This window comes from Trachypithecus francoisi, unplaced genomic scaffold (genome assembly GCF_009764315.1).
Source record: "Trachypithecus francoisi isolate TF-2019V2 unplaced genomic scaffold, Tfra_2.0 Lachesis_group2, whole genome shotgun sequence".
NCBI lineage: Eukaryota > Metazoa > Chordata > Mammalia > Primates > Cercopithecidae > Trachypithecus > Trachypithecus francoisi.
The window spans coordinates 26,455,537-26,476,740 of NW_022681465.1; the positions used below are offsets into that span (position 1 = coordinate 26,455,537).

The 21,204-nt window shown below is 35.2% G+C and overlaps 1 protein-coding gene across 2 annotated transcripts in view; it reads right to left on the bottom strand.

Annotated features, from left to right (window-relative positions):
- The window catches only part of MAN2A1 (mannosidase alpha class 2A member 1), a 183,816-nt gene that overhangs the window by 70,453 nt on the left and 92,159 nt on the right, over window positions 1-21,204 (bottom strand). For both annotated transcript variants that reach the window (XM_033178955.1, XM_033178956.1), the window contains 2 exons: window positions 19,773-19,887; window positions 19,299-19,366 (listed from right to left, as the gene is read on the bottom strand). In XM_033178955.1, coding sequence (XP_033034846.1) covers window positions 19,299-19,366; window positions 19,773-19,887 — 183 coding nt within the window. The remainder of the gene's footprint in view (window positions 1-19,298; window positions 19,367-19,772; window positions 19,888-21,204) is intronic.

Consider the following 21,204-nt stretch of genomic DNA (forward strand, 5'->3'; position numbering starts at 1 on the left):
TTCAAGATATATAGGCCGCTACCACTAGAAGCTACACAGTAAAGTGAACCTCTAAAATGCAATTATATGAAGTTAGAAAAGGAGATAAAACTCAAGTCATAGTGGCGAGAGGGTTGTCTTTTAGTCATTACAAGGAGCTTGGAGCTTTTTGTGAAGTTGATAGAAAAGGTTTAACATGGTCAAATTTTCCTTTTTAACACCTACTTCTAGTTGCCAGGTGGAGAAAGAACTTAAGAGGTGAAGGCTCAAAGCAGGAAGACGAAGTAGATAGCTTCAAGTTGATAGCCTAGGCAGGAAAGGTGAAAACAGATATATCAATTTTTCCACTGGAAATTTAAAAATCAGATTTCCAGGTATGTTAGGGAGTATAATGACCCCAAGATGTCCATGTCCTAATTCCAAAACCTATGAATGCTACCTTATGCAGCAGAAAACACTTTGCAGATGTGATTAAATTATAGCTCATGGTATGGGGAGCTCATTCTAGGCTTTCTAGGTGGGCCCAATGTATTTTCAAGGGTCCTTATTAGAGGGATGATCCAACAGAGAAGAAGATAATGTGACAACAGAAGCAAGTGGATGGGATGTACAAGGAAGGGGCCACAGGCCAAGGAATGCAGGTCATCTCTAGAAAAGGCAAAGGCAAAGAAATGATTCTCCCCTCAGAGACACCAGAAGGAAACAGCTCTACCAATATTTTGTTAATCCAGTGAAAATGATCTTGAACTTCTGACCCCAAAAACTATAAGATAATACATTTGTGTGTTTTTTACTAGAATTTAGTTTGTTGGTAATTTATTAGAGCAGCAACAGGAAACTAATACACCAGGTTACACTATTCCTGTTGAAAATGAGGACTAACTTCCAGTTTCACACCATCAAGGATATATAAAAAGAAAATCCTGAGTCCTGGAAAACAGGAGGGAGGTAGGCAAAGAGTAACAAGCAAGAAGAGCTTGGGGTCCTTGGAACTGGGACCAAGCAAAGATTAAATGAAGTGGGTCTAGCCCTTTGCCCTCTCTCCTGTATTCGCAAGGGAAAAATTTTAAATGACGGTTTCTGGAAGCTACTAGCTGGTTAAGTAACAAATATGGCCTGCTCTAACAAGAAAAAAAAAATTCAACACTAAGGTACAGAACACTCTCTCAGCAATAAAAATTAGAATTTTACTTAGATATAGTAGTCCTTAAATGCTACCCAACCTTCCTAACACATGAAAGTTTATTTCACACCTTTCTCTATATTTAGGAGAAATCATTCTTAAAATCATGGACAAAAATATTATGAACCTAGATTCAAAAGGAAGGTAAACAAGCATGTTGCATGATCAAATGCAAATATAAAGTTGTCCTTCACAAAACAGTATGACCGCAGTACCTAAAATTGCTGTTGGCAACTAAGCAATTTCTGCAAATACCTTATTCTCCTCAAATGCAAGAATTCCACAAAATAATACTAATAAATTCTTAGTTTCTAAACTAAGAATGGCAAGGAAAATATGATATTATTAAGTAAATATTCTAGAAAGCTATATGTTAGAAAATATTACTTGGCGGCCGGGAGTGGTAGCTCACGCCTGCAATCCCAGCACTTTGGGAGGCTGAGGTGGGCGGATCACGAGGTCAGGAGATTGAGACCATCCTGGCTAACATGGTGAAACCCCGTCTCTAGTAAAAATACAAAAAATTAGCCGGACGTGGTGGCGGGCGCCTGTAGTCCCAGCTACTCAGGAAGCTGAGGCAGGAGAATGACATCAACCCAGGAGGTGGAGCTTGCAGCGAGCTGAGATTGCGCCACTGCACTCCAGCCAGAGCGACAGAGCGAGACTCCGTCTTAAAAAAAAAAAAAAGAAAAAAGAAAATATTACTTGGGCAGATGGGCAGAGTTATGTTTGTTTATAATACTAATAGACAAAGCAGTAAGTCAAATATAAAATTGTATTAAATGAATATTTTTGCTATCTTTAAGTAAATGACTTAGCTACTGGCAGAGTTTTTCTGATGTTATGGTAATTATAGCAACTATGATGATAATAATACCAACAGCTAGCACTTAATTAGCCTTAAAACAGTGCTGAGCAAACAGTTACTTTACAAGCCTATTTTACAGAAGCATAGAATGGTTCTGTATCCCACTCATGGTTATGTAGCCATTGAAATGGTACAGCCAGGATTCAAACTCAATCAGTCAGGCAGTCAGAGGCAGGGAAGGTGACCTGCTGTCTCCCTCCAGTGGGTAAGGCAGTCAGGGTGCATGTGCTAGAAGCACTGATGCAGCAACTGGAGCACTCAGAATCCCACTACCCTCCCCCTGTCTCTCTGAACAGTCTTATCAGACTGCTCTATATTCACCCCAGCAGAGAACCTGCACTCCAAAGCCTCCCCACCTGCAGTGGCAAGACTGGGGTAAAGGATGTTTCCTGGAGGTGAGGATTAGGCTACTTCCCCTGGTTGCTATGATGACAACACAAGCGGTTCTTTCACTACTCAGTTCTGAATTTCTGTAAGAGGTAGTAAAAAGAAAATTTGCTACATAATCGTCTTCATTTTGGAATACTGGAGATATTTTGGAAGACAGATTCTTTATCTTATGTACCAGTTACTAGAAACACTTGGTTATTGTTCAGAGTAGTCTCTTCCTCAAAACTTTCTTTCCTGGTGTTTATCCAAATGAATACTTTATAAATGATTAATACTTAGACAAGAAAACTCAATGTTAACTGGATGTGACCTCGGGGATTACCTATTTAACACTCCCGCCAAATACAGAAAGCAAATGAAACTGAAGTTCCAAAAATATGACCTGGTTAGTGATAAAGATGGGGCTAGAATCAGTCCCCTAAATCTCAACGCAAAGCTCCCTTCACAACACTGTGCTCCAGAAATTCCAGGCATCTGACAGGGAGATCTGCCTAGAGCTCAATGACATAGAAATAACAGAGTTGGTATCAATGTCCACAGAATTTGTAGTTGCAAATGCAACTCAAAGCTACAAATGAAAATGTTAACCCTCAAAAGTAGAACTACAAATTTCAGGGACATCTCACAATGCAAAAAGCACTTCTAAGACCATAAATATAACCGAAGCAGAATAAATATGTGGACTTATAATTTTTAAGTTTGAAAAATTTTACAACTATTTCCAGTACACAACAGAAAATAGTAAAGTCAACAAAAGAATAAATATTCCAAGTATTCTAAAACTTTTGATATTAAAGCAGCAAAAAGAAACAAACACAAATTGTATATAAATTGGCTGACCCCAAGAGTCTTATCACCAATTAAGTTGCTTTCACTCTGACAGAGTTTTGCCTAAAACAAAAATACCATCTGTTTTACCTAAAACATTAAGATGTTCTATTTCCTTGTCAATTCAGAAATCACATCTGTAGCCATTTTCTGAAAAAACAGCAAAAGACATTATATTTATGGGTGACTGCATAAGGAATGATGTTCAATCAAAATATAATTTTCATCTACCGGAAGAAAATTTCATTTCTCCAACGAATATAACTCTGTAACTTTGGAAGAACACATAGTACATAAACAACCTAATTTTCACAAATAAAAAAGACCTTAAAAAGTTAACACAGTAAAATAAGACTGTTTTGTTGTTTAGGACAGAAATGGCAAAGATGTTTGTATTCACTTTCTGCATCTGTGTTGACAAATGAAATCTATCCTGTGTGAGGTTTCCAGGTGAATAGAGGAGGAAACAACAAATTTTGACTAGGGCTACATCTCTTCCCATTAGTAAGCCATGATATAACTGGTAAAATATATGAAAACAATAAAACACAAACCACTTTCTACTTTCAAAGTATTTTTAGAAACAATATTGGTCCTAGGAAAGACTCCCTACTATACAACCCAATGAACCGATTAAAGGTACAAAACACTAGAGAAAACATCACTCACGGTGAACGCAAACACAATGTCACAAGGGATAAAAGAACACATTTCAAAGAAAAACACACAAGCCAACCAACTACCTGTAATATTTTGAATATATACTAAGTGCCTACAACAAATCTGAAACCCAGGTATGTTTCAGTTTGAAAAGTAACCCGATTTCACACACAATTGTCTTGCCTATAAAAAATAAAAATAAAGTGCTACTCTCTGAATAAGGATGAAATAAATAAGTCCAAAGGCTCTATTTAAAATGTTTCTTTTACCACAAAGTTGTGAAGTGTTCTGAAGTCCAAGATGGGCTTGAAGCCCTCCCTGACTTTTTCAGGATCAGGATACCTTCACTAAAATCCTTTTCCTTGTTCCTCTTGTTGTGCACGCTTTATTAATCTGCATTTAGAAGGAAAAAAAATCTAGTTCAGAAGAGTGGAAGACTTTGAAATATGCCACATCACTTTAGTTTATGTTCTGAACTGCTTTGGGTTAATAATTAGCTTTATGTTACTATTTCAGAAGACATGATGGCCACTGGGAGGAAAAGAAATGGAAAGTGGGCAGAGAACTTAGTTTGCAAGAAACTGAAAACAATAAGCTACTGAAGGAATCTCACGTAACCATCAATTACTCCCACTCCAATAGAAATCATTTTCAAAAAATCACTCATACTCCAGATACTTAGTTTACTTTAACATTTTCATAATACTTTATACAACTTCAAATGCTGGTGCTACAGCAATAGCAAAACAGAATCATTCAAAATTTATATTATCTAGCAAACACACCAAAACTAATGCCAGCTATTCTTTGATACCACCTCATCTTCTTTTCAAAGTTTTTCTTCAGTTACATACAGTTATGTATTTCCAAATATCTTAACTAGAAATTATTATAATCCTTTATCCATTATATGTGGTACTTCCCATGCCAATTCTGCCTTCATATTTTAATATACCAAAATATCTCGTCATAATTCTATATATATGAGCACCTGTTTTTCCTCCCTATCTTCTGCATTTTCCTGATTATGGTCCTTGATGGATGAAGATGTTATTTATACGAAACAAGCAAAATAACTTTAATCTTACCACACAATTAAAACACACTTTGTAAACTGAATTCATTGTATAATAATCTGACAATAAACTAGAACCATGCAATTAGTTAATTAAGAAAGTCCGACTTAAAATATAAATAAAAAATCTATTAAAACACAGACCAACCAGGCAATTAGCAGGTGGTCTCTGAACACTAAGCTACTCTGCCCTTATTTCTCAAGAAATAAAAATAAAAAATAGAAGTTTAAATGCAATCTATCTGTTTAATCACTTTCACAAATAAAATCTGAAAGAATTTTGTACCTAAAAACAAAATCACAGCAGACTAAATTATAAGGGCCTGGTAAGGAAGATTCTTTTACAGTTCATGTGAAATTGAAGAAAAGGAATGATTTAAAATCCTATGCTGTTAAAGCACTGAGGCAAAATCCCACACTGTGTATCACTTAAAAATCAATGTGTGAGACTGGTAATAGCCTAATGACAAACATTTTTCTTCAAACTTCTAAATGACAGTAAAAATATATATTTAATTATACTGTATTAGGTAGCCTATCATAAACTTTAAACTGCCTGATGCAAGAAATGTAAAAAGTATTATTTTAGGAGATGCAAGAATAGAATGATAAATTTTTTGAAAAAATGAATTCTGATGACGAGGGAAGCTTGAAGTATAATTAGGAATCTACAACACTCAGTAAAGTCAAGGAATGAATTCTTGCAAAGAAAAAAACAGTCAACACCTAAACACCTACATGTTTAGAGAATGTGGTACAAAAGGGTGAAGAGCACTGCTCAGCTAGCAAAGATTTCTTGAGAGACAGACATTTTTGAACAGATTTTTGAAATGATGGGATTCAGAACAAAGAAAAGCTGAGGCACCCAAGCATGGATGATAGTAACAATCAATGCCATTTAGAAGAGTCAAAATGGTTTCTGCTATAATGCATCTTTTTAGGAAGCTTACTAATTATTTTAAGCAATTTCATAATTCTCCCAATCCAATACTCTACATATCTACAATCTCTAAACTGTGAAATCCAAAAAGCTCTGAAAAAATCAAAAGCTTTTTTATAACTCATTTGGTGGTAAATCTAAACAGAACTGACATGAAGCTTTATAGAATCTTTATTTATCCCATTTGATCAGAACATTCAGAAATTTCAAAGCAGACTCTGCAATAATATGCCACACATGCACCGTACTTTCCTAAAATTAAAAAGAATTCTGAACCCTCACATGCATCTACCCCTGAAGATTTCAGGTAAGGTGAGGGTTTGTCTTATGGGCAGTCTACACAGCACAGTATAAGTTACAGGTCACTTAGAAAAGAGACCTTGCCTGTGTAGGTTCTGAGCAAGAAAGAATCAAGAAGAAATAAAAGAGGCAACAAAATATGAACACATACCAGTACAGTGCTGCCCAAGACAGAAATACAAAGTAAATCTGTCATTGAATGAATGAATGTATGTATGAATCAAAGAATAAGGAACTATATTTTAACATAGGCCCACATAGTCCTACAAAGAAATAGGAAACGTTTAAGAATAAATATTCTATTTTTTTAATATTTAAATACCCCAAATCCCAACTGGATATATATGCTCTTATTTTATGAGTTTTTCTATATCTCTTTAAATTTTTAATTTTGCAGCATCTAATTATGTTTTGGTTTTAGAATATGCAGAAAATTTTTCAGTTTCATTGTGTTTGCTATGATTTTCCTACCTAACTGCTAAGTCTTGAGAACACGTTTTAAAGAAATTTCTAACCACCATTACTGATTTATTCAGTATAGACCTGTTCCTAGAGTATTCAGAACACAACTCCAGTCCCTGAGCTGAAGTGAGCAAGGAAGAGTAGCTGATAGAAAATCCGGTAGCTGCTCTTTGATCTAGTTAATGAATCTAATTTGCAGATGCTGCTCCTTCCAACCCAACAACCATTATCACTTTCTCCTTTACTGACAGAATGTCAATTTTATTTGGGATGGCAACAGTCATAGCTTAAAAAAACAAAATCAAAATGAACAACAACAAAAAACTGTTTCACCATGCTAGATGCAGACATGTGGCATAGTTCTGAACAATGACATGCAATTAGAATTCCAGTATGTGGAAATTCTGAGAAAGTTACTGAGTCCTCAGTTTATCCCAACTGCCATGACCTTCATCCTTTGCTCATCCCTCTATCTGGACGAAACACAAATGTAATGTATGTAGAAGCAGGAACAATCCTGAGTTTACAAGAAACAAGAGTCACAGGCTAACAGTGGCAGAGCTAACAGGTAAAAGCAGCCTGGACCTTTGATGACACCATGGAACGTATCATGAGCCCTAGACTACCTACCTTGAAACTTGTCCATAAGAATAATAAAAGGCTTTCTTCAGAAGCCATTGTAATAAGGTTTCTGTTGTATGCAGTTCAGTGCAATACAAAATCAAACACTATACATATAAGAAGTCATATTGGGTAACAAAGGAAAGCCAACAAGTATAAAAAACTTCACCTTTAAAGAAGAAAACGATTAATGCAAGATGATTCTAAATCAAAACTTTTCCCATAAGGGTTAATCACTATGGATAAATTATTTAATTGCCTAATGATTACATTACTTTTTCTCAGAATTTGCACCCTATCCACCTCCAATTTTTAGTTATTAGTTTAGCAAACACCTCCTATGTACCAAGCACTTCTTCCATATTTCACTCAACCATTCGTAACTTCAAACAACTCATCTTCATTTTCTCCAAAAAACTTGAAAACACAGATTTCACAAAAACTGAAGCAAAAATCTCAGAATTTACTAGCCCTATGTTTTCTTTATTACAAAAAGAATGCTAATTTAGGCATCTTCTAAATCTCTTTCTATGTAACTCACAAATGTAGAATATTTGACCAATTTATTATTACTGATAAACATTTAAGTCTTTTAAAATATTTGTTCACATGATAAACAAAGCTGAAATGCATGTCCTTGTCCAAAGTTCTCTCCACCTCCATATATGATTATTTGTGCATGACAGATTCCCTCCAGTGCAATTCCTAGCTCAAATGCTACTGGCAGTAGGTCATTTTCCTTAAAGATTTGATAGGCACCATTTTGGAATGATGAACAAGACCAACCCATACCTGCAAGAGGTTTATAGTAAGTCTCTTCAGAGGACTATTATGCAGGCAGTTACTGGGTAAACACACAGTCCCATGGAGGCATATGAGAACACCACCTAGCTTCAAGGATCTCAACGAAGTTTCCAGAGGATGTAACATCTAAGCTGAGTTCAAAAAGACAATCAGAAATGTATCAGGCAAATGGTGTATGTGTGCATGTGCATGTCTGTGTGTGTGCACACTCAGGTGCATCTGGAGGTGAAGTCCAAGGTTTTTTTTTTTTTTTTTGGAGACAGAGCCTCACTCTGTTGCCCTGGCTGGAGTGCAGTGGTGCAATCTTGGCTCCCTGTTCAAGCGATTCTCTTCCTCAGTCTCCCAAGTAGCTGGGATTACAGGTGCATGCTACCACACCCAGCTAATTTTTGTATTTTTCTGTAGTGATGGGGTTTCGCCATGTTGGCCAAGCTGGTCTCAAACTCCTGACCTCAGGGGAGCCACCCACCTCAGCCTCCCAAAGTGCTGGGATTATAAGCGTGAGTCACCACGCCTGGCCAAGATTGGAGATTTTTTGTTGTGGTTTGGTTCTTTTGCTTTTGTTTTTTGTTTGTTTGTTTGTTTTTTGTTTTTGCTTTTTTTGTTTTTTGTTTTTTGTTTTGAGACAGAGTTTTGCTCTTATTGCCCAGGCTGGAGTGCAATGGTGCGATCTTGGCTCACCACAACCTCCACCTCATGGGTTCAAGTGATTCTGCCTCAGCCTCCCGAGTAGCTGGGATTACAGGCATATGCCACCATGCCCGACTAATTTTGTACTTTTAGTAGAGATGCGGTTTCTCCATGTTGATCAGGCTGGTTTCAAACTCCTGACCTCAGGTGATCTGCCCACCTCAGCCTCCCAAAGTGCTGGGATTATAGGCATGAGTCACTGCGCCTGACCTCCTTGTTTTTTTTTTTTTTTTTTTACCCCCAGGCAGTAAAGATGTAGAGGTAATATAACAAAAAATGGAGTGTCCAAGAATTGATAGTTTTCTGAATTGTTGTGCTCTGAAGAGAGTCATTGTGGGGCTGGAGCACATAGTGCAGACTGAGGTAATGCAAGCAAGAGATGATGCGAGAGAGATAAAAATGCAGGCACACAAGCCACGTTAAAGAGTCTAGAGTTTATCCTTAGGGTAACGGAAAAAAGAAGGGTTTTGAGCTAAGTTACAACATCATTGCTAATATTAGTTAAGTGCCTGCTAAGCACTAAGTCCCATACTATGAAGTTCATACACATAACCATATTTAACCCCTCCAACAAATGTATGAGGCAGGCACATCTGTCACAGGGTTATTACCCGTCACCCAGGGGAGGGATAGTAGCAGTCTGAAGCAGGGTAGTAGCACTGAAGATGAAGAGAAGTGGACAAATTTGAGACACATTTGAAAAACAGAATGAGGCTGGGCGTGGTGGCTCACACCTGTAATCCCAGCACTTTGGGAGGCTGAGGTGGGTGGATGATGAGGTCAGGAGATCAAGACCACCCTGGCTAACACAGTGAAACCCAGTGTCTACTAAAAAAAAAAAAAAAAAAAAAAAAAAAAATTACCCAGGCATGGTGGCGGGCACCTCTAGTCCCAGCTACTCAGGAGGCTAAGGCAGGAGAATAGCATGAACCTGGGAGGCAGAGCTTGCAGTGAGCTGAGATAGTGCCAATGCACTCCAGCCTGGGCAACAGAGCAAGACTCTGTAAAAAAAAAAAAAAAAAACAGAATGAAAAGGTCTACCATGTGTTTGGATACTAGTTGAAAGTAAAAAGACAAAGATGATCAGGGTAGCCCCATAATTTATTGTCCAAACTAATGCACTTTTGAGAGTGAAAGAGGTCAATAGTGAAAAAACTGTCATATCTGGTCACTCTAAAATTGAAAGAGCTTGGGATCACACAACAGGTTCAAGCAGGGAAGAGGAGTTCCATTTTAAACACGGTGAAATGGAGCTGCTAATGGGCCATCCCAAGAGAGCTATCCACTCGGCCTGTGGGTCTAGAACTTAGGATACTTTTCTCAGCAGAGACAGATATTTGAGGAGTTAACAGTACACTGATAGCAAGTGAAGGCAATGGAATAGGAAATATCACTCTTCTTGATGAAAAACTATTATTTAGAATCTCCTATATGCTCCTGCCTCTCCACCTCTTTCAGGCATTAACATAACCTGAAGCCACAGATCCACGGTGCTGTTAAATTCTATCAAAACCAAATGGACATTTCTACCTTTAGTATGACAATAAAATTGACAATAATGATTTATATTTCACTATGTCTAATTGTTTTCAATGCCTTTGTAATTCTTTATTTTTAATTGTTAATTCTAATTCATCTATCAGCTGAATTGACTTCATCAAGATATTTTAAAAAAATTTTTTTTTAAATATGGGAAGTGTGCCTGTGGTATGTTTTATAAGTGTTTTCATATCTGAAAATGTCTCTCTACTACCTTCACATATGAGAGAAAACTTTGAGTATAAAATTATTTCAAAACTTTATAGTCTTCCTAAGTCAGTCTAGCATTTGTTCTATACTATACAATATCATCTTTCTGCCTGGGCACTTTTTTAATATGTCCTTTATCCTTTTAATTGAACTAAGGTACCATGGTGTACTCGGTGTGGCTCTTTTTTCATTTTTATTACCCAGCACTCACCCCTCTTCATCTATAAAGGGAGGCCTTTTCAGCTCAGAAAACTTTTCATCAATTATATCTGTGATCATTTCCTCTGCTGTAATTTTTTCCTAAAGTTTTTTAATTCTTTTGTTGGAATCTTGCCCTCCATACCTATTATCATCTTTCTTCTCATTGTTGGCATTTGTCTTCCTTTTGTCTACATTCTTAAAAAAGTATCTCATGGACTTTTTTTTCACATCTATACCCTCTTTCAGTGTCAGCTTTACTCTTCAGCATCACTAGTGAAGATGGTCTGTTACTGCCCCTCCAACAATCTCTCCTTATCTCACTCCTCCCCTCTTTCAAATATTTTCATTTCTTTGTCATCTTTTTGTTTCAGTGTTTCACCTTGTTTCATATTCCTCAGAGACTATACTCAAAACTTTTTGAGAATTCCAGGTCCTCTTTTTAAAAAAATTTTCATCTAGTCTATGTAATAAATCATTTTAATAAGAAAGATACTCTTCTGAGTCATCATGCTGCACCCTATTTTTTAATCAGTCTGTACAGCTTTTTCACAGCTCTCCTATGACAACCTTTCAATCACTTTTCCTCAAAGAAGTAGACATTCACCTAGACTCTGTGTTTGCTAAAACTACCCTTGGTCCTTTTTATTCTGATATTAGCTGAAGTCCTTCTCTTACGTATAGTTTATTTGACAAATATTTGTTGAACACCTACTTTGTGTCAGGTATTTGTCAGGGGATGCAAAAGCAAACAAAATCTCTGCCCTCATCGAGCTGCTATTCTAGCAAGGGAGGCAGACAATAAGGAATAAGTGACATGGCCAGTTTGTTAATAATGCCATGAAGGATGTAAAGAGGATTCAGTGATGGAGAATAAGAGTGAATAATAGGCTCGCATGCATAGATCCAGCCTGACTGCAAGTTTCCAAAAGGTTAATATTCAAGGTGGCTGTGCTTGATTGGTATTCAGTCTTCTATACCGGCTGATTCTGAACAAAGGGAAGGCTTATTTATTTAACAAAGAATATCACAGTATTCTTCTGGCCCATGCCACCACCAACAGCAATTTCCTTGAGCAGACTTTCCTAGCTCAATCATCTATCCTAAGTTCCCTTGCTCCTGCCTATTTATTCTGGCAGATTTAGTCTCCAAACTGATTGCAAAATATGGACACAGTGGAAGCCCTTTCATCAATGTGATCAAGGCTGGCAATAGATCTATTAACAGAGTTAAAGTTGACCTGAAAATAAAAGTTAAAGTAGAAAAGCATTATGATATATATGTGTTATTCTTAATATTTTAGTTTACCATGTAATGTATTCAAAATATACAAATCCTTTGCTTTGACTATGGAACCAGTAATTGGAGTTGCATACTCTGCATAACCAAACATGTGATAATCTTCTGTGGTCCCAAGCTTAGGTTTTTCTAAAGTATAGCAAGAACTTAAACTCAAAAATATTAAGAAAATCTGAATCCAGGCTGCTTCCATATTTTTATGATTTCTTCCCAAATCTTTTGCAGTCATCTCACCAATATTTGTCGGTGACTCACCTTTGCTGAATACTTCCAAAGTCCTCAACTTCAAAAAAAAGGGTTTTTACATAATTCATCAGCGTAATAAAACGATTTATGAGAAAAAAAATAAGAACAACTTGTTTAGGAATAAATAACTGATTCATGATAAACACACAACTGAAAGACTAGAGGGAGGGAAGTGCATTGGCCTGCTAGCTAACAGCCTGTTAGCTACAAGACCACATTGCCATGTGCACTGAAAAGGAATGAAAAGAATCAGTTGATCTAGTTGGTCAACTAAATGAAGATTGGTCAACAGAGACCTTAGTCAGGGAGGAAGAAGAAAAACAAAACAAAAGCTATATAACTTGCTAATAGCCTCAAAAGTAGCACTCTTCCAATAGAAAAATATTTGTTCACTTTCTAGTTAATATAATCCCAGAATTTCAAAGCCTGGGGATAGACATTATGAAAAGGAAAAGGAATCATTCTCTATACTTGCTTTAAAAGACATGCAGGTTGCTTTTATTTCGAACTGCTTATCATTAATCAGCAAGTAATTGCATTTTTCAGACCAGTTCTATCAGCTTTGTAGTTCATGGACATCTTAGATTGTGGCAATACACTGGCTGTCAAGCCAAGGTTTTGGTATTCCTACAATTGTTCATCATCTTCTACATTTTCATATGAGTTTTAAGGGGAAACCGAGAGTCAGTCTCATGGCCTCTAGGTAGCCATCACGTAAATTGGAAGTGTCAACTATTTTTTTAATATAATAGATATTATTTCATTTCAGTCAATGTGAGGTTGAAACAGTATTTCAGGAATTAATACTCATCATTCCCGATGTCATAAAATAAAGAGAAATGCTAAGGGTGGTGGGAATTGGAACAAAGGTGGGCCCTTTTCTCCTCATTTCCTCCCCAAGAGACCTTTATATTTTCTTGAAAAATAGGCAAAATGTAATCCCGTGATGACTGAATTAGAATGGCAAACACCAAATAAGATTATTTTGTATTGCTACCGAGCCCTGACTGCTCCAACACTAGTACCAACCACTAGTCAATGCAAACAATTTTCAACATAAAATTAACTTATGTAGCATCTTGCAGGTACCTTGAATTCCTTAAGAAACTTTTGGTTATTTACATAATACAATATATTCTATTCAGTCTTCTGGATAAAGCATCCTTTCTGAAAACACCCCAGCAGACTACAGACAAGATGAAAAGTGCTTCTGGATAATCAGGGAACTAGCCAACCTATACCTTGAAAAAATCAAAGTTAACACATAACAGAGACAGAACATAGGTGAAAACATACAAATATCTTTTACAAGCAATTTTATATTTAAATAGAAAAGCATCCTAGAGGAGGGTTTATAAACTCATCCTTCAGATCCAATAAAATTCATAAATACACTGTGCTATTAATGCCCAGATATACCTAAACTAGACTGGAACACAGAATAGCTTAGTTTTTATGTGTTTAAAAGTCTCTAGGACCATCAGTTACTAATTCCCTCATCAAAAGAAAAGTTCAAAGCAGCTTTATTTAAAAGGTAAAGATATCTCAGCTTTTCTCAAAATAATAGAAGCTGGAGAGGGTCCAGGATGTCAAATCCTATATTCTATTTTTGACTTGAATTATTTTGGCATAATTAAAAAATATAGCTAACCATTTTCAAGAAAGAAAATCTTTAATCTGACATTTTACACTCATTTTTCTGTTAACTAATAGAAAGACATTTCTATATACTAGTTTTCTAGTACATGTCAAAATTTAAGCTTAAACCATCATAATCCATGAGCTATTAAGGACAGTTCCTGGACTAATTATCGTGGTTAACACTCTTCCATCTCCTCCACAGCTGAGCACAAAGTACGCTCCCTCTGTACACTGGCAGCTCTTTCACCAGACTCACTTCTCAGACCAGAGCTGCCTTTTCAAGTCATGGAATCTCACTTCTGCCCTTAAGCTCCAAATGCCTCTATCAAATAATGCTGCCACAATCTGAGTGGTTAGAATTCTATTTTCCTAGAAATTCCATTTCCAAACAATAAAAATAAGGTTGTGAGCTTGGCTTCTTCATTTAAAACTTATGTGTAAACAACTGGTTAGAGATATTAGATATTTTCTAAGACACATTCTTATTTGGTATAAAAGTAAGTTGATAACATAACAAAAGAAAAAAACTCACCTAAAGCCTTGAATCCCATTAAACTAATAGATAATTACTGCCAGAAGAATTGTTTACAATAATAATATTAAAAATACAAAATGAAGAATCAGGCTATGTCGATAATAACAATAAGTCTTACATATGAAAACCAATCTGATAAAGCCAATTCAATCAGCTATTTGGAACTATCTTTTATATCCATCCATTCTGAACAGCCATCCAAAATCCAATCTCAATGAAGTTAATGCTGTAAGAATGCAATGATGCTGAGATGCAATCTGAAATTTTTCAGGTCTCATGGTACAAAACTAAAATCTTAAAAGGACAGTTATACAAATTCCAAGCTTTATCAAATTATTGTTTATCTTTATTTGTAGTAGTACTTAAAGTTTACTTGGAAGCACTCTGGCACCCAACCTCCAAATATGAGACCAAAGAAATACCTAGGGAGAATATATACCAGGATACTACATTTTCACATAGAATGTGAACCATGTTCTATGTATATCTGGTGTCTGAAGATTAATATTCTCTTCAGTCAATATTTAAATGTATTTCAATGAATCTGTATTATTCTTACTACGTTGCATATAATACCACAGGCATGATGCTAGAAATAATCAAAGAAATAATTCCTACTCTCAAGGAGTTTACAATCTAGTGTGATTAACTTTAAATAATTATAGTGGAAGAAACAAGCCAGCATTAACTGTCAGCCATGAGTGACCCATTTTGGCCTGATCTAGGTAGAAATCTGGGGCTAACAGTGTAACGGGAAGAGACATTGGGCATCTTGGGAGGTGGGTGAGGTTACTCTGTACATGAAAGGTATATGAACTGAGGTAGCCTATAGGTGAACTGTCACAGCTAGTCTCCAAAGATGACTACCATCATTCCCTTTGCTTTCTATACATACTCCTCACATCAAGAAATGGAGAGTAATTCCCTCCCCTTGAATCTTGGCTAACCTTCCTTGGCCAAGAGAATGTAATGAAAATGGCCTTCTAGGACTTCCAAAGCTAGGTCTTAAGAAGTCTTGCTGTTTCTACCCAGAAAACTCACTTCTGAAACTTTCAATCTTAAGACACTCCCTCTTAGAACCAGCTACTAGGGTTAGAGAAGCCCAAGTCATACGGAGAGGCCATGTGTAGGCATTGGCAGCTAACAGCTCCAACTGAACCCTCAGTCAACAGGGAGCATTAACTTTCAGTAATGTGAGTGAGCCCTCTTGCACACTGAGCCCAGTCAAATCTTTGGGGAACTCCATTCCCAATCTCCAATTGCCTGCAATGGTATGAGAGACCCCAAGCAAGAACTGCCCAGCAGTTCTCTACAGAAACATGGGAAATATAATACCTTGTATTTAAGACATTAAGTTTCTGAGTAGTTTGTTAGACAATAGTCTACTAAAACATTTGACCTTCAGGTCAGACTTTCCTCAGTAGGTAAGAAGTACCTAGAGAATGTTAAATTTAGAAGTGACTTTCTCAGAGCTCTGTTTTTGGCTAGTTTCCTCTGATAACTTCATGTAATAAATTAGGGGCACAGGGAAGTTGAAGACAAAAAGGTAAGAAAGTGTTGAAGTAATTCAAGCATGAAGTATGGCTTAGAATCAAAAAGTGTCAGGAAAAAAGAAGATGCATTTCACAGATGAGAAGAAAAAAACTCTCCAACTGATAAAATTTAAGGAATAATAGAAGGTAGAGGTCAAAGTAGGTTCTGGGGTTTCAGAACCTAGATAACTAAAAAGATAATAATACTCTTAATCAAGACTGGCATCCAAAAGGAAAGCATGTATGGTGAAAAATCAGAGGAAATTAAATTATTGGTGCTGGGAGGTCATCCAGGGAGAATCATTAGACAAGCCAATGGCAACAGGTTATGGGAGGGCTTTTCTGGATTTAAGTACTTTTTATATCTTAAGTTGATATTCTGAAGTATCTGTTTTCTATACAAAAATTATGAATCCACACATGCTATAGCTCATGTAACTGTGTAAACGAAATTAGGCGTATCAACATGTACTAATGTCACTTTAAACAGACCATGGACTACTCTTTAAATACTCACAAAGTAAGTTCTGTTAGGTTTATTGCTATAACTAATATTGCCAACAGCATGATTAAATTTACATGATTATTTAAATTCTATGGGTTTAAGTTAGTATTTCTCAATCTTTTTTACATTATCACCTCCCTAATGACTCTTTTTAGACATTTACTAATCACCCACATGCCATTTTAATGCCACACACAAACTGTTTACCTGTTATGTACTATATCTGTGCTTATATATTAAAAAGAATAAGATTTTATTCGAATCCCCAAAAAACCAATTTTCACTCTCTTGGAAAGAATATCTCCCCCATTGAGAATGCATGGTTTATTTAAATAGTTTGTTACTCAAATAGGAACTGAGTCTATAACTAAAATAAAGCCAACCCTTAGAACATTAAAGAAGACTCATGAAGAATATGACAAAGACTCATAAACACACCACTAAAACTTCCAATTTAAAAACTGAAAAGGGCAATTACTTTACTTTCAGTGCCTGCTAAATAAAACTACCAAATTTTTCCATTTTAAAGGCCACTATCATTCCTTCATTATTCATCCATTTTTACTGAGAGATCAGTAACTAAAATAATTTGCAGCTAACAAGTAAAATATAGATTTTAAAACCTAAAATCTAAGAAGCCCTAACCTACAAAATGGATAATAAGCATAAAAATAAATAAGAATCTGCCAATCAGAAGTATTCCTAATTTACCTACCTACAGAAATAGGAAAGTCAATATTTGATAAAAAAGAATTGTAAAGAAGTAATAGGAAGATAAACACTATACTCCTTAAATAAAAACTATTTAAAAAGAAACATCAAAAAACAATCATTTTACTAATAGCCCCCAAAATTCCATTTATGTTTACCTGTAGTTAAAACTCCTCAATATGAAAGCTTAAAAATATTTTTCTTGGCCAGGCGCAGTGGCTCAAGCCTGTAATCCCAGCACTTTGGGAGGCCAAGGCAGGCGGATCACAAGGTCAGGAGCTCGAGACCATCCTGGCTAACACAGTCAAACCCCGTCTCTACTAAAAAATACAAAAAACTAGCCGGGCGAGGTGGCGCGCGCCTGTAGTCCCAGCTACTCGGGAGGCTGAGGTAGGAGAATGGCGTGAACCCGGGAGGCAGAGCTTGCAGTGAGCTGAGGTCTGGCCAGTGCACTCCAGCTTGGGTGACAGAGCGAGACTCCGTCTCAAAAAAAAAAAAAAAAAAATTTCTCTTTCATTAATATACTGTATTTCCTAACTTTCTTATCTGGCATTAGAAAGGCAAAATTATTAATTACTACTTGCTAACGCAAAGACAGTAAAGGAAGGAGAGAAACTAAAGGGAACATCTTTTCCTCTGACCTATTAAATTATAGTTCCAGCCCTGCCTCACCCCACCTACCATAAAAGCACCCAGAGGTGGGGCACAAATCACTTACAGCAGCATATATTATTCTTATAACCAGCAAAAACAAAGATTTTCCTCCACCAAAATATAAAAAGAAAGAAAAGTTAATAGATGAGATTAACTTTTTAGTTAAACAAATTTAGTTAAACAAAATAGATTAACTCTTTAGTTAAACAAATTTAGTTAAACAAAATAGATTAACTATTTAGTAAAACAAACAGATTTACTAATGCCAGGGATTACTAGAAACACAATATTTAAGGAACAGGTATATAACCGCAAATGCATCAAAACATAACTTATTTTAAGACAAAGAACATTTTGTAATTTTATAAGTAATATTTCTTTCAGTGTCATTATCCTTTCATCCTAACTACGACCTGGCAATCTGAAAGCTCCTAAGGCTTGTGCCATGTTACAGAGAACATTAGTATTACTACAATAAAAAAACTTATTATCGTATTCTAAGGAATAAGCTGTATATATCTTATGTCTCTACTTACTAAAGAAATTTAGACAACTAAGGTTTTAGTCTATGCTTAACAAAAAGTCTCAACTTTACTAGCAACTATAAATTCTCTATACTTTCATTCATTTTAAAATAACTTTAATAAAATACATTTAGTTGAAATAATGAATTACTCTTTGAAATTATTTTTTTTATCCTGTAATTGGTAAGAGGGGGTACTAAATATCTCAATTCTGACAGTTAAAGGTTATATTACAAAAAATAACCACTGTGTGCCTGGGTCAACTGGGAAATGACCAACAAATATTTGGTTATTAAAAACAGGTTATTATTTGCTGTTTAAAGAAATACCAATAAAACATAACACATTTCTTTATAATTATTAGGTAGCCACCAATTAAATGCTCTGGTTTAAGGTCACTGAACACCCTTCCCATTTACTTCAGCATAAATCAATAGTGCTAAAACAAGGCTGTTTCACAAGCAAAATGACAGTTATCTAATGAACAATTTACAGTAGAAACCTTGATCTAATAATAATAATAGAGTTTCTTCTTTCATTTAAAAATAGGATCAGGGATTAATGAAGACAAGGTAGTTAAATGAAAGGTTAACCAAAAAAAGATATAATCTGAAATTAATTTTACAGAGATAAGAAAATGTTTTATAAGCTACATATTTATCATGCTATACCTTATATCTGTGAGAAATATTGCTATAACAGTTTATTCAGCAGTCAATGTACTAATCACTGTTAGCTATTAGCCTGAATATAACACAGTTATGAAAGAAAATCCATTTTTTAGGAATTTTTTAATTAATAAATTGATTGCCTCAAAATACATGCTAACTAAAAACCAGAACCATAAAACCCAAAACTATTAAGCCAGAAAGTGGTAAACATTTGTAAGAAATTATGAATTTACCTTGGCTCCGCACTCAGCCTTATTATATTTTTTTGTGGCAGAGAATCTTGTGATTTTTGTTTCAAATCCTATAAAAATGAAGAGCAATTTTTAAATTTACTTAACACTTCACGGACTCATCCTGAAACCAGACCATTCAAATTCAAGTTTAGCAAGAACAGATTAAGGACTTATAAAAATTTAAATATCAAGGGGTTTCTAATTAAAGCCAAGCAAAACAACTACTTACAATGCCCAGTTGCCTTACTAACATCTTAATAGTGTTCTAAACCCCCATATATTTCACATAGTTTGAAATATTTATAGAAAAGATGAACATACAGGTAATTTATATTAAGCAATAAAAATTCTTTCAAATACTGTACAAAAAATTATATTTCAATGTCTCTCTTCATTAAGCTTCTCATCCTCTTTGCTAATGCAAGAACAATGAAATCACACATTTTTATGATGACCATAGATGAAATCACTAACCATCTCCAGAAAGGTATCAGAAGAGTAAGAGTCATATGTGAGTTTGTCCTTCAAAATAAGAAAAAATGCAGAAGTTCCAATTATCTTCTCCAAAACCATTAATGAATGAAAAAGTCTGTAAACCAAAAATTTTATTAGTCTGAGAAATAATTTAAAAATCTGCATACAATATTTTCAGTTTCACTAGTAATGGCCAAACCACCAGTATCTTCATCTTGCATTCAAAGTGAAACCTATAACGAATCTATGACAAACCTGCTCTTTTTTCCCCCAGAACTAAGTACTTAGAAAAATGGTTAATCAGAAGATATAACTAACAAGAATGCATTGAAAACTGAAAGCTTTCTGGACACACCTGAAACACATACATACTCAAACTACATATACTTTCTATGAATATTGTACCAAATAATAATATCCAGTAGGATCACCCCAATAACTCTGAGGCATTCTACCAAAAAAAACATGACTTGCTACTTTAGAAAAAGTTCTAGCAAGGGTTTTAACAATGAATAAAAACATGAGATAATTCAGCTCACAAGAAGAAAATTCAATTAGTATACAAGTTATATCCCAAGAATTAAAATAGATATTTTGTTTAATTTAGTTTCATGTTCTTGTTCAAGAGAACCAGGAGGACAAGAGTTTTTGACAGATGTGAATAATGAAATCGTCTTCATCCCTGTTAATTTTTTTGGTCACTGAAATTACTAACTACATTCAAATCGTATTTTTATGTCTAAGGAATCAAGTCTATTGATTCCAGACCAATTCTGAAATACATCCTCAGTATATCACCAGCTACTGCTGAAGCACTACTCATGGAAAAAAGGAACTTGCTTGAAGATTTTTTTTTTTTTCCTAATTCAGTTATGTTTCTTGAAGGCTTTACAGACCAGGCATCCATAGGCAAATTCATATTGGAGAACTATGTAGAAAATCCTCGCTAATCACATTTTCAATTATATTATTTTTTCTAATACAGAAAGCAACTTTGGATCTATGCCTTAAAAACATTTTTGTTGTCATGCAACAACAACAAAAAAACCTGTAAAAGAATTTAACTTCTTTTTTGCAGAGTATTAATATTTCCTTCAGAGATGTAAGTGACCATGATCAATGTTATTAATTAAATACATTTACATGGCAAATCTATAATTTTAATGCTAAAATCTTATGGTTTTGAGTTCATGCCATAATTCAATTAAATTTCCCAATATATTCCAATGTTTTCCTAGACAGTGTTAAGTGTTTTCACCATACTAAAACACCATATGAATGAATATTGTTCAGTTATGACAATAAGACCCTCAACCTAAGTTGCTTTCTATTGTCTATAGGGCAATCTTTATTAGGCAGCCTGAATCTGCAGAGTGAAAGTCATGTTCTCCACCACCTAAAACCACAGATGTATTAAAGAGTCCTAATTAAA